Genomic DNA, 13,933 nt, shown 5'->3' with positions numbered 1-13,933 from the left:
TTATAAAAAAATAAACATATTGAATTAAATTTTTATAAAAAAAAATTTAAATAATTACAATTTGACTTATAGTTTTTATTTCTTGATTGATATGATTGATTGATTGATTGAACAAAGTTCATCACTCGGATACATCTTGAACTCCCTCCCCACCTCTTCGTTGCATTTTTTATCCTCTCACTAGGATTTGAACTCAATGTTAAAAAGTCATTCCTAGCTAATGGGGTGGGGTTGGAGTGGTGTGAGGTGAGGGCTTTAACACCTCACGGGTAGGGAGCAATTATGATGTGTGACCCGTCACAGGTGTACATTGCGGAAGGTGAGGCCCCATGGGGTTTTCAGGACTGAACGTAACCAATTTCCTAAAGCAACCCTCAGTAATGGGACCTTATTGCACCCCACCCCACCCCTAAAAAATGTGTTTAGCAAAATTAACCTCAGAGGGATTTGAAATGAATCATCATCGTTTAATGTCCGTTTTCCATGCTAGCATGGGTTGGACAGTTCAACTGGGGTCTGGGAAGCCAGGAGGCTGCACCGGGCCCAGTCTGATCTGGCAGTGTTTCTACAGCTGGATGCCCTTCCTAACGCCAACCACTCCGTGAGTGTAGTGGGTGCTTTTTACGTGCCAGATGAGGCTGGCAAACAGCCACGATTGGATGGTGCTTTTTACGTGCCACCGGCACGGGGGCCAGGCAAGGCTGGCAACGGCCACAAAAATAAATAGATACTGCAAGACCATTTGTCTGAAATAGCCTGGCACCCTGTTGTCATGGTGACGAGGGTTCCATTTGATCCGATCGACAGAACAACCTACTTTTAGAATTAACATGGAAGTGGCTGAGCACTTTACAAGCATGTGTGCCCTTCATATGGTTCTCGGGGAAATTCAGTTGTGGCACAGAATGTGAGAAAGCTGGTCCCATTGAAATACAGGTCCTACTCACTTTCACCAGCTGAGTGGACTGGAGCAATAAAGTGGAATGAAGTTTCTTGCTCAAGATCACAATGCACCACCAGGAATTGAACACAGGACCTTATGATCATGAGCCGAATACCTTAACATCTTAGCCCCATACCTTCAGTGCCTGACACAGTGCTACCAATTCGACTACCCCTTGCAGTACTAGGCAGTGGCTCTCATGGCTTCTGATCTCAACTGATTGGAAGTGTTATCATGTACATTGTTTTGTCTTGGTTTAAAAGATGGGCTACAGCAAATATTCTGCTCAATACCACAGATTTGCTTGTCAGTTGTTTGACCTTAACCAGTTGAGCATGTCCCTTAGTGGCTGACGATATGTGCATCTCTGATCACAAGCAGAAGTAGTGGGGGAGCATCATAACCATGTGTTGAGAGGGATTCTTTGGGGTTTGAATAATTCACCTCTGGAAACATGGGTGGTTCTTCAACATCCTTAAACAACCTTTATTCAGGGACCTTTTGAGCGGGATGGGCTACTCAACCTGAAGAAAATTCTAACTGGGCCCCACCTGCAAGGTCATGAGCTGTTTATCTTGATATGAGATCACCATGTCGCGCACATATAGTTGTGATGCATGTGCCTGGTGTACCCTTATCAGACGGGTAGTCATGATGGGTATATTGGGCTTCGTATATTTTACCCCAGTGTCACTTTGATGGCATGCACTGCTCTCACACTCAATAATAATAACAATCCATTCTATTACAGTGCCAAGGCCTGAAATTTTGGTCGAGGGGGGGTGGCAGTTGATTACATCAACCCCAGTGCTCAACTGGTACTTAATAAACATTAGGGCGGCAAGCTGGCAGAATCGTTAGCACGCCAGGCAAAATGCTTAGCAGTATTTTCTTTGCTGCTATGTTCTGAGTTCAAATTCCACCGAGGTTGACTTTGCCTTTCATCCTTTCGGGGTCGATAAATTAAGTACCAGTTACACACTGGGGTCGATGTAATATGCAAACAAAATTCACAAAAAAGCTACACTTTGCATTATATTATATAGACCTCCTTGACACAAGTTAGAGAAGGGGTGTGTATTATACACAAGGTTGAGGTTTTTCAGAGGTACAGCCCCCTAAAAATCCCTTGCGTATTATACTCAAGGATTTACCGTACATAGGATCAATAAGTAATCATTAATATAGCTTAAGATACTTCCCTTTTTTATGTAAATAGTGTCACTGACTTTGTGGTACAGTGAAAAAGAAGGTTTGTACGAAGGTAAAGGTTGGAGGTTCAATTTCTCTTGGATGTTCTTATTACATAATTTTAGTTTTTGTTTTATTCATCTCTAAAGGAGGTGAAGGGGCAAACATTTTAAGCCAGACCCCTGGAAAGGATTGAACTCTTGTTCTGGATATTCTATGCTCATCTCTCTACATGTCTTTATAAACAAGACTACAAAAATTTAGCTGAAAAAAAAATGAGATATGGCGAACCATTCTACAAAATTTAGCTGGAAAAAACATGAGATATGGCGAACCATTCTACAAAATTTAGCTGAAAAAAAAATGAGATATGGCGAACCATTCTACAAAATTTAGCTGAAAAAAAAATGAGATATGGCGAACCATTCTACAAAATTTAGCTGGAAAAAACATGAGATATGGCGAACCATTCTACAAAATTTAGCTGGAAAAAACATGAGATATGGCGAACCATTCTATAAAAATTTAGCTGAAAAAAAAATGAGATATGGCGAACCATTCTACAAAAATTTAGCTGAAAAAAAAATGAGATATGGCGAACCATTCTACGAAAATTTAGCTGAAATAAAAATGAGATATGGCGAACCATTCTACAAAAATTTAGCTGAAAAGAAAATGAGATATGGCGAACCATACTACAAAAATTTAGCTGAAATAAAAATGAGATATGGCGAACCATTCTACAAAAATTTAGCTGAAAAGAAAATGAGAAATGGCGAACCATTCTTTAAAAATTTAGCTGAAAAGAAAATGAGAAATGGCGAACCATTCTACAAAAATTTAGCTGAAAAAAAAATGAGATATGGCGAACCATTCTTTAAAAATTTAGCTGAAAAAAAAATGAGATATGGCGAACCATTCTACAAAAATTTAGCTGAAAAGAAAATGAGATATGGCGAACCATTCTTTAAAAATTTAGCTGAAAAGAAAATGAGATATGGCGAACCATTCTACAAAAATTTAGCTGAAAAAAAAATGAGATATGGCGAACCATTCTACAAAAATTTAGCTGAAAAAAAATTGAGATATGGCGAACCATTCTATAAAAATTTAGCTGAAAAAAAAAATGAGATATGGCGAACCATTCTACAAAAATTTAGCTGAAAAGAAAATGAGAAATGGCGAACCATTCTACAAAAATTTAGCTGAAAAAAAAATGAGATATGGCGAACCATTCTATAAAAATTTAGCTGAAATAAAAATGAGAAATGGCGAACCATTCTACAAAAATTTAGCTGAAATAAAAATGAGAAATGGCGAACCATTTTTTTAATTAATTATCGATGTTATAGATTTAAATATGCAATTTACAACCCAAATATTGTGGCAAGCTAATTGGCCCTGTGGGTAAGGGTGTTACTAGCCAGTGACAAAAGTGATACAGGTTTCAATCTCTAGCAGAACAACTCATCTTTTTTATTTTTATCTCCAAAAAAAATTCGAAAACTTTCTAAGCCTACAAGCCCTGGGTGGGATTGAACCTCAGCCCAGGCTGCTGTTCACATACATCTTTACCCACAAGACCATTGAAACAACAACAAATATTACCTGAAAAATGGTATATTTAAATCTATTTGCAATGAATGTGAATTATAACCAAACCAACAGGAAAACCTGTTTCATTTCTTGACATGCTGAGTTCAAATCCCATCCAGGTGAACTTTGGTATTGTTCCTCTGTGGCTGACACCCAGGTTTCTGCTAAAATTTGGAACAATTATTATGAAGTCTGTAGAATGGTTCGCCAAATCTCATTTTATTTTCAGCTAAATTTTTGTAGAATGGTTCGCCAAATCTCATTTTATTTTCAGCTAAATTTTTGTAGAATGGTTCGCCATATCTCATTTTTTTTTCAGCTAAACTTTTGTAGAATGGTTCGCCCTATCTAATTTTTTTTCAGCTAAATTTTTGTAGAATGGTTCGCCAAATCTCATTTTTTTTTCAGCTAAACTTTTGTAGAATGGTTCGCCCTATCTAATTTTTTTTCAGCTAAATTTTTGTAGAATGGTTCGCCCTATCTCATTTTTTTTCAGCTAAACTTTTGTAGAATGGTTCACCATATCTCATTTTCTTTCCAGTTAAATTTTTGTAGAATGGTTCGCCATATCTCATTTTTTTTCCAGCTAAACTTTTGTAGAATGGTTCGCCATATCTCATTTTCTTTTCAGCTAAACTTTTGTAGAATGGTTCGCCCTATCTCATTTTTTTTCAGCTAAATTTTCGTAGAATGGTTCACCATTTCTTTTTTTTTTTTCAGCTAAACTTTTGTAGAATGGTTCACCATATCTCATTTTCTTTCCAGTTAAATTTTTGTAGAATGGTTCGCCATATCTCATTTTTTTTTCAGCTAAACTTTTGTAGAATGGTTCGCCCTATCTAATTTTTTTTCAGCTAAATTTTTGTAGAATGGTTCGCCAAATCTCATTTTTTTTTCAGCTAAACTTTTGTAGAATGGTTCGCCCTATCTAATTTTTTTTCAGCTAAATTTTTGTAGAATGGTTCGCCCTATCTCATTTTTTTTCAGCTAAACTTTTGTAGAATGGTTCACCATATCTCATTTTCTTTCCAGTTAAATTTTTGTAGAATGGTTCGCCATATCTCATTTTTTTTCCAGCTAAACTTTTGTAGAATGGTTCGCCATATCTCATTTTCTTTTCAGCTAAACTTTTGTAGAATGGTTCGCCCTATCTCATTTTTTTTCAGCTAAATTTTCGTAGAATGGTTCACCATTTCTTTTTTTTTTTTTCAGCTAAACTTTTGTAGAATGGTTCACCATATCTCATTTTCTTTCCAGTTAAATTTTTGTAGAATGGTTCGCCCTATCTCATTTTTTTTTCAGCTAAACTTTTGTAGAATGGTTCGCCATATCTCATTTTCTTTTCAGCTAAACTTTTGTGGAATGGTTCGCCATATCTCATTTTTTTTCAGCTAAACTTTTATAGTCTTGTTTATAAAGACATGTAGAGAGATGAGCATAGAATATCCAGAACAAGAGTTCAATCTTTTCCTGGGGTCTGGCTTAAAATGTTTGCCCCTTCACCTCCTTTAGAGATGAATAAAACAAAAACTAAAATTACGTAGTAATATCCAAGAGAAATTGAACCTTCAACCTTTACCTTCGTACAAACCTTCTTTTTCACTGTACCACAAAGTCAGTGACACTATTTACATAAAAAAGGGAAGTATCTGAAGCTATATTAATGATTGTTTATTGATCCTATCTACCGTAAATCCTTGAGTATAATATGCAGGGGATTTTTAGGGGGCTGTACCTCTGAAAAACCTAAACCTTGAGTATAATACGCACCCCTTCTCTAACTTGAGTCAAGGAGGTCTATTTAACGTCCTTGGTTTGCAAAAATGTATAGAAACATCCTGTTGCAGAGTTCAAAAGTGCCCAGGACCTTATTAAGGATATTTTTCTTCTTTTCCATCTCTCCAGATACATAAAATAAAACTATGTAGCAAAAATTCTCTTTGTAGCTCCTGGCAGAGATTGAAACCTCCATCTACATGTCACTGTCTTTAAACAACATTTTGATTTTGTTTTTTAAAAAAAGTGATTTTTATCATTTGTAATTGATTGGGGTCTGATTTGAACCTTTGATGTTAAGATTTATCAGCCAAATCTATTGCTTTTTTATTCACATTATTTGGAATTAATCATGCATTATCTTGTGGCTTTGAGATTTTGATGATGTGGTTTTAGAATGACATTGTAAGGCAAGTGTGAGAGGTTGGATCTGGTCAGTTTTAACAGTAAACAGATACATATATATAGTTAATCCAAACAAGAAAACACAACAACACGAGGACATTGAACAAATATAGTATTATTGGATACTCAGGAAGGAAGGGAAGAAGGAGGGTTTAACGTTTCGAGCGGAGCTCTTCATCGGAAACATGGGAGAAGGGAAGACAGGAAAAATAAATCGCCAACGGTACACACGCGGTCACATTGTATACATATATAGATACATATACACACCTGTTTGTTCCTTCTCGAGCCATGCCTGGCTCATAAGGGCCAGTTTCCTTGGCGTATAGGTTCCCCACCTGGACGGGATGCCAGTCCCTCGCAGGTGAGCTGCAAGATGCAGGAGGAAAGAGTGAGAGAAAGTTGTGGTGAAAGAGTCAGCAGAAGTTCGGCATTACCTTCTGCCGGAGCCGCGTGGAGCTTAGGTGTTTCGCTCATAAACACACACATCACCCAGTCTGAGATTTGAAACCACGAGTCCACTGCTCTAACCACCAGGCATTGTGCCTCCACACACACACACACACATAAATATATATATATTCTTATGTAAGAAATGAATATTAAAATCAAAATTTATTTCTGAATCTCGAAGTTTATTTTGTTCCTTTACAAAGTCCAGTAAAATCACAGAGAGGATTTTTAAGAATTACTGGCCACTGTTAAGGACGGTGGCATTGACTGTTGTGTTGGCATTTATTAGAAAGGCACTGGGTACTTCATTGAAGTGAAATATTAATTCGCCCCATGTGTGGACGGCCAATGTCAGCGTAAGGACACAGATTACGTTTATCAAGAAACCAGTGGAAACCTGAAAAGAGAGAAGAGGAATGGTTAAGAAAAATGGTTTAAAAATGGTTAAAAAAATTGTTTAAAAAATGGTTTTAAAAAATGGTTTAAAAAATGGTTTAAAAAATGGTTAAAAAAATGGTTTAAAAAATGGTTTTAAAAAATGGTTAAAAAATGGTAAAAAAAAATGGTTAAAAAAAAAACTGTCACTTTTGAGAGGGAGACAATATACAGTGCAGTACCCTTATATCTCTTTACTCTTTTACTTGTTTCAGTCATTTGACTGTGGCCATGCTGGAGCACCGCCTTTAGTCGAGCAAATCGACCCCGGGACTTATTCTTTTGTAAGCCCAGTACTTATTCTATCAGTCTCTTTTGCCGAACCGCTAAGTTACAGGGGACGTAAACATACCAGCATTGGTTGTCACAAAGTTGTAGTTTTGCAAAGGGAAAGTTGTCTCCTCTGTAACCGTTGGCTTTAGAAGCAGTAGTAATAGTAGCGGTGGTTGTTTTGGTATCACCGGTAGTGGTTGTACTGTTGGCGTTGAAGGTGGTGATGGCGCACTTGCTGCAGGTAGTCTTGAAGGTATGGGTGGTGGTGGTGGTGGTGGTGGTGGCAGTGACAATACTAGTGACATGGTGACAGTGGAGGTGGTGCTGGTGGTGGTCGTGGCGGTGGTGGCGATGGTGGTCTCAGTGATTGCGGTGTTGATGGTTGTGGTGATGGTGGTGGTGTGGTGGAGGAGATGGTGCAGTGGTGGTGGTGATGGTGGTGGTAGTGGTGATGATTGTGATCATGGTTGTGGTGGTGGTGGTGATGGTGATAGTGGCAGTGTCAGTGGTGATGGTTGTGATGGTAGTGGTGTTGGTGGTGGTGGTGGTGGTGGTGGTGATCTCAGTGGTTGTGGTGTTGATGGTTGTGGTGATGGTGGTGGTGGTGGTGGAGGAGATGGTGCTGTAGTGGTGGTGGTGGTGATGGTGGTGGTGACTGGTGGTGGAGATGGAAGTGATGGTGGTGATCATGTCAATAGCAGCAGTGGTGGTGGTTGTGATCATGGCTGTAGCGGTGTTGGTGATAGTGGTGGTGGTGGTGTTGGTGATAGTGGTGGTGGTGGTGTTGGTGATAGTGGTGGTGGTGGTGTTGGTGATAGTGGTGGTGGTGGTGTTGGTGATAGTGGTGGTGGTGGTGTTGGTGATAGTGGTGGTGGTGGTGTTGGTGATAGTGGTGGTGGTGGTGTTGGCGGAGTCTACAGCCAACAGTATCAATGGTTTTCCCATTTGCAAACTTCATAGTACCGATTCAAAATAATAGCTGTTACCCCACTCTTCCCGTCTGAAGAGTATATATATATATATATAAGCTTGCAACAGCTTGGGTTTCAGAGGACCACAGCTCTTTAACATCCTCCCTAAATGCCTGAGAGACTTACATGGTGTGGATGTGGGTTTCTTTAAAACTAAACTGGATCTCTTCTTGTCGGGAGTCCCAGATGAACCTACCTCACCACAGGAGACGCAGATGCGGGCAGCAGCGTCGAACTCCCTTGTTGATCAAGTGCCACGTATCAGAGGTGGATTCACATATTAGTGTAGCTCATTCAGCGGTGGTGCCCCAGCATTGCCGCGGCCTTCGGACTAAAACATTTTAAAGGATTAAAGGATATATATACATATACATATATACATATATATATATATATATATATATATATTTGATGGACTCTCCAGTTGAAGGTGATATATGAGGGTTCAGTTTTTGCAAAACAACCTACATCAATTATTTGTCCCCAATGATCAGATGGGTGTGCTGCATGTTAGCTCCCTCTCTCCATCAAATTGACATTGTCTGAACAGGTGGATGGTGTGCTATGCATCAGGGGTCAAAGTGATCGCAGAACAATAGGAGAGGAACCCTCTTGCTCAAGAACACAATGAACCGCTTAGTCTAGGTTTTGAAACCATGATCTTCTGATCATGAGTGCAACACCTACCTATATATATATGTGTTTACCTACCTACCTATATATATATATATATATATATATATATATATATATATTACAGAGATGTACTTGCATAGCAAGTGATTTGATCTGAGACCGTGTGCTGGAACGAAAACAATTGCAGCGTGGAAGGTGTTTGTAAGCCATTTAAGAACACACAAAGACCGTTCGATTCACTTCAACATTTAAGTTTAATTTGTCAAAATATTTTCGTCGCTATAAGACCGCGACCTGTTCCCTCGGATTTTTGTCAGTGAACAGGTCGCGGTCTTAAAGCGACGAAAATATTTTGACAAATTAAACTTAAATATTGAAGTGAATCGAACGGTTTTTCCATGTTTCTTAAATGGCTTACAAACACCTTCCACGCTGCAATTGTTATATATATATATATACATATATATATATATATATATATATATATATATATATATATATATATACACATATATATTCACCTATATCATAGCCTTCTAACATATCTACCTGTATATGTATATACTATGGGTATAGGGGTATCACTACTCTCTATGTGTATTTCTTATTTAGTACGGGGTACGTTTCATTTATACATACACCTGTATTTGTCTGAGTGCAGGGTTCTTCGGCTGCTTGGATAAAATGTGGATGTCAAGTTGACCCAGGTGGCTTCCTTGTTGGTCTTTGGTATGTTGGCAGAGTATGGTGGACTGTTGTTTGTCATCATATTGTTTCAAATGTTCATCTAATCTTTCTGCAATGCTTCTAGATGTCACCCCTATGTATGTCATGTTCTTGTCTTTACAAGCACCTTATGTTGTCGATTACATTTCTTATTTCTTTACTACCCACAAGGGGCTAAACATAGAGGGGGCAAACAAACGGATAAAGTCGATTATATTGACAGCAATGCATAACTGGTACTTATTTAATCAGCCCTGAAAGGATGAAAGGCAAAGTCGACCTCGGCGGAATTTGAACTCAGAACGTAGCGGCAGACGAAATACCTATTTCTTTACTACCCACAAGGGGCTAAACATAGAGGGGACAAACAAGGACAGACAAACGGATTAAGTCGATTATATCGACCCCAGTGCATAACTGGTACTTATTTAATCGGCCCCAAAATGATGAAAGACAAAGTTGACCTCGGCGGAATTTGAACTCAGAACATAACAGCAGACGAAATACCTATTTCTTTACTACCCACAAGGGGCTAAATATAGAGGGGACAAACAAGGGCAGACAAACGGATTAAGTCGATTATATCGACCACAGTGCATAACTGGTACTTATTTAATCGACCCCGAAAGGATGACAGGCAAAGTCGATTTTGGCAGAATTTGAACTCAGAACCAAACGACGGATGAAATACCGGTAAGCATTTCGTCTGGTGTGCTAACGTTTCTGCCAGCTCGCCACCTTTGTAGACTATATTTCTAGTTCTACAGTTAATGCCAGGGTTAATTTTACACACCATGCAGTTACCATTCATGCATGTGGCATTCTCAAAGGGACACATCCTACATAACTGTGATATGATGAAGTTCCCTGGCTTTTCAACAATCTTAATGTTGAGTTCGGTCTCCCTCAGAGCTTTCCTAAACCTTCGGGCTAGTTCTCCATCGACTGTGGCCTCCACAAACATCACACTTTGATATTTATTGTGTGGTGTATGCAAGAGATTCAAAATAAAGGCACCTACCTTCTTTTCGCTCAGATGGAGACCCTTCAGCGGTAATGGATCCTTCAACACAGCCTGACCCGAATGCTAGAAATAGCAGCTGCTTCTCCCAACCTTAAACAACGTGATGACCCGTCGTACCTGCTCAGCGACCTGACTCGAAAAGGCAGAATCCTGCCCTCGCTGCATGCGCGCATGTCACCGCTGCCCCTTCCGGTCAGCCCCAAGTTCCGGTCAGCCCCAAGTTCCGGTCAGCCCCAAGTTCCGGTCAGCTCCCCAGCTGCTGACGTAATCCCACATGTTGGACTTGTACCATGTGTTCATCGTGTTTGCTTTGTCACAAACTCTCTGTATCCTATTCCAGTCTTTACTTCTGTATGTAGGGCAGGCACTGTTATGTGTAGTTTCGTTCTTGATGGGTGATGGACAACTCAAATGAAGGCATTGTTATCATTTTACGTGTTTATTTGCTTTACATGTTACACGAACTGTCCACATTCGGAGTAGTAATACATGCGCAGGAGTGGCTGTGTGGTAAGTAGCTTGCTAACCAACCACATGGTTCCGGGTTCAGTCCCACTGCATGGCATCTTGGGCAAGTGTCTTCTGCTATAGCCCCGGGCCGACCAATGCCTTGTGAGTGGATTTGGTAGACGGAAACTGAAAGAAGCCTGTTGTATATATGTATGTATGTATTATATATATATATAATATATATATATATATATATATATATATATATATATATAGGTGCAGGAGTGGTTGTGTGGTAAGTAGCTTGCTAACCAACCACATGGTTCCGGGTTCAGTCCCACTGCGTGGCATCTTGGGCAAGTGTCTTCTGCTATAGCCCCGGGCCGACCAATGCCTTGTGAGTGGATTTAGTAGACGGAAACTGAAAGAAGCCTGTTGTATATATGTATGTATGTGTATATATATATATAATATATATATATATATAGGTGCAGGAGTGGCTGTGTGGTAAGTAGCTTGCTAACCAACCACATGGTTCCGGGTTCAGTCCCACTGCGTGGCATCTTGGGCAAGTGTCTTCTGCTATAGCCCCGGGCCGACCAATGCCTTGTGAGTGGATTTGGTAGACGGAAACTGAAAGAAGCCTGTCGTATATATGTATATATATATATATGTGTGTGTGTGCTTGTGTGTCTGTGTTCGTGTGTCTGTGTTTGTCCCCCTAGCATCGCTTGACAACCGATGCTGGTGTGTTTACGTCCCCGTCACTTAGCGGTTCGGCAAAAAGAGACCGATAGAATAAGTACTGGGCTTACAAAGAATAAGTCCCGGGGTTGATTTGCTCGACTAAAAGGCGGTGCTCCAGCATTGCCGCAGTCAAATGACTGAAACAAGTAAAAGAGTAAAGAGTATATACTTTAGACACAGTTCTTACTGTTTACTAACAAAATAGTGCCAAAAGTGGGGATGCATTCTACACACGTATACCTACGTATACACATAGATATTAATGTGGAGCAGGCATCCTTGGTTTCATTATATATAATGCTATCTAACTTCTTTCTAGCTCCCCTGTATACCCAAGCCCTATCTTTCTGACCATATCCAGAGAATTACATGTGGTGCATGAAGTTCTGTACATGTTTCCTAGTTTCATAGGGTTTGCATAGTGAGTACATGTTGTTCATTATCCTAACTAGGTCTGCTATTAGTATGTTGATTTTCATGTTGTGTGACAAAGCTGAGTTATTGGGGACAACATATTTTGAAGTTACAGGTTTCATGTAATAGGAGTGGAGGAGCTGCACTCTGTTGTTCACAGTCTCCAACTAAAGTTCAGTATCAAGGACAGGGAGTCTATTGTTAGGGTGCCGAGTGGGGTAACCTACAGTTACCTTGATACTTTGGTGGATATATATATATATATATATATATATATATATATATATATATACATACATATATGTATGTATGTATGTATGTATGTATATATTACTACTAATGATCAGCATTGATGATATTATACTAGGGCACAAATTTAGGAAGCCCAAAATACCCATCATGACTACCCGTCTGATAAAGGTACACCAGGCATGGGCATCACAACCATATGTGCACGACATGGTGACCTCATCAAGATAAACAATGCATGACCTTGCAGGTGGAGCCCAGGTGAGTAGCCAATCCTGCTCAAAAGGTCCCTGAATAGGTGTTGTTTAAGGATGTTGAAAGAACCACCCATGTTTCCAAAGGTGAATTATTCAAACCACCCAAGAATTCCTCTCAGTACATGACTATGATGCTCCCCCACTACTTCTGCTTGTGATCAGAAATGCACATATCGTCAGCCACTAAGGGACATGCTCATCTGGTTAAAGTCAAACAACTGACAAGCAAATCTGTGGTATTGAGCAGAATATTTGCTGTAGCCCATCTTTTATACCAAGACAAAACAATGTACATGATAACACTTCCAATCAGTTAAGATCAGAAGCCATGAGAGCCACTGCCTGGAACTGCATCAGGGCATTAAAGCAAATCTGTGGTATTGAGCAGAATATTTGCTGTAGCCCATCTTTATACCAAGACAAAACAATGTACATGATAACACTTCCAATCAGTTAAGATCAGAAGCCATGAGAGCCACTGCCTGGAACTGCATCAGGGCATTAAAGCAAATCTGTGGTATTGAGCAGAATATTTGCTGTAGCCCATCTTTTATACCAAGACAAAACAATGTACATGATAACACTTCCAATCAGTTGAGATCAGAAGCCACGAGAGCCACTGCCTGGAACTGCATCAGGGCATTAAAGCAAATCTGTGGTATTGAGCAGAATATTTGCTGTAGCCCATCTTTTATACCAAGACAAAACAATGTACATGATAACACTTCCAATCAGTTAAGATCAGAAGCCATGAGAGCCACTGCCTGGAACTGCATCAGGGCATTAAAGCAAATCTGTGGTATTGAGCAGAATATTTGCTGTAGCCCATCTTTTATACCAAGACAAAACAATGTACATGATAACACTTCCAATCAGTTAAGATCAGAAGCCATGAGAGCCACTGCCTGGAACTGCATCAGGGCATTAAAGCAAATCTGTGGTATTGAGCAGAATATTTGCTGTAGCCCATCTTTTATACCAAGACAAAACAATGTACATGATAACACTTCCAATCAGTTGAGATCAGAAGCCACGAGAGCCACTGCCTGGAACTGCATCAGGGCATTAAAGCAAATCTGTGGTATTGAGCAGAATATTTGCTGTAGCCCATCTTTTATACCAAGACAAAACAATGTACATGATAACACTTCCAATCAGTTAAGATCAGAAGCCACGAGAGCCACTGCCTGGAACTGCATCAGGGCATTAAAGCAAATCTATGGTATTGAGCAGAATAATTGCTGTAGCCCATCTTTTATACCAAGACAAAACAATGTACATGATAACACTTCCAATCAGTTAAGATCAGAAGCCACGAGAGCCACTGCCTGGTACTGCATCAGGGCATTAAAGCAAATCTGTGGTATTGAGCAGAATATTTGCTGTA

General features: G+C 39.6%; 1 protein-coding gene across 1 annotated transcript in view; it reads right to left on the bottom strand.

Moving 5' to 3' along the window:
- Positions 1 to 6,525: 6,525 nt before the first annotated feature.
- Positions 6,526 to 13,933, bottom strand: part of LOC115225661 (solute carrier family 13 member 5-like) — a 37,604-nt gene continuing 30,196 nt past the window's right edge. The window contains exon 15 of the mRNA XM_036514601.1: positions 6,526 to 6,761. Within this exon, the coding sequence (XP_036370494.1) occupies positions 6,600 to 6,761 (162 nt within the window). The 3' untranslated portion in view covers positions 6,526 to 6,599. The remainder of the gene's footprint in view (positions 6,762 to 13,933) is intronic.

The sequence above is a fragment of the Octopus sinensis genome, linkage group LG28 (assembly GCF_006345805.1).
Source record: "Octopus sinensis linkage group LG28, ASM634580v1, whole genome shotgun sequence".
NCBI classification, from domain to species: domain Eukaryota; kingdom Metazoa; phylum Mollusca; class Cephalopoda; order Octopoda; family Octopodidae; genus Octopus; species Octopus sinensis.
This window is presented reverse-complemented; position numbering and strand designations above follow the sequence as displayed.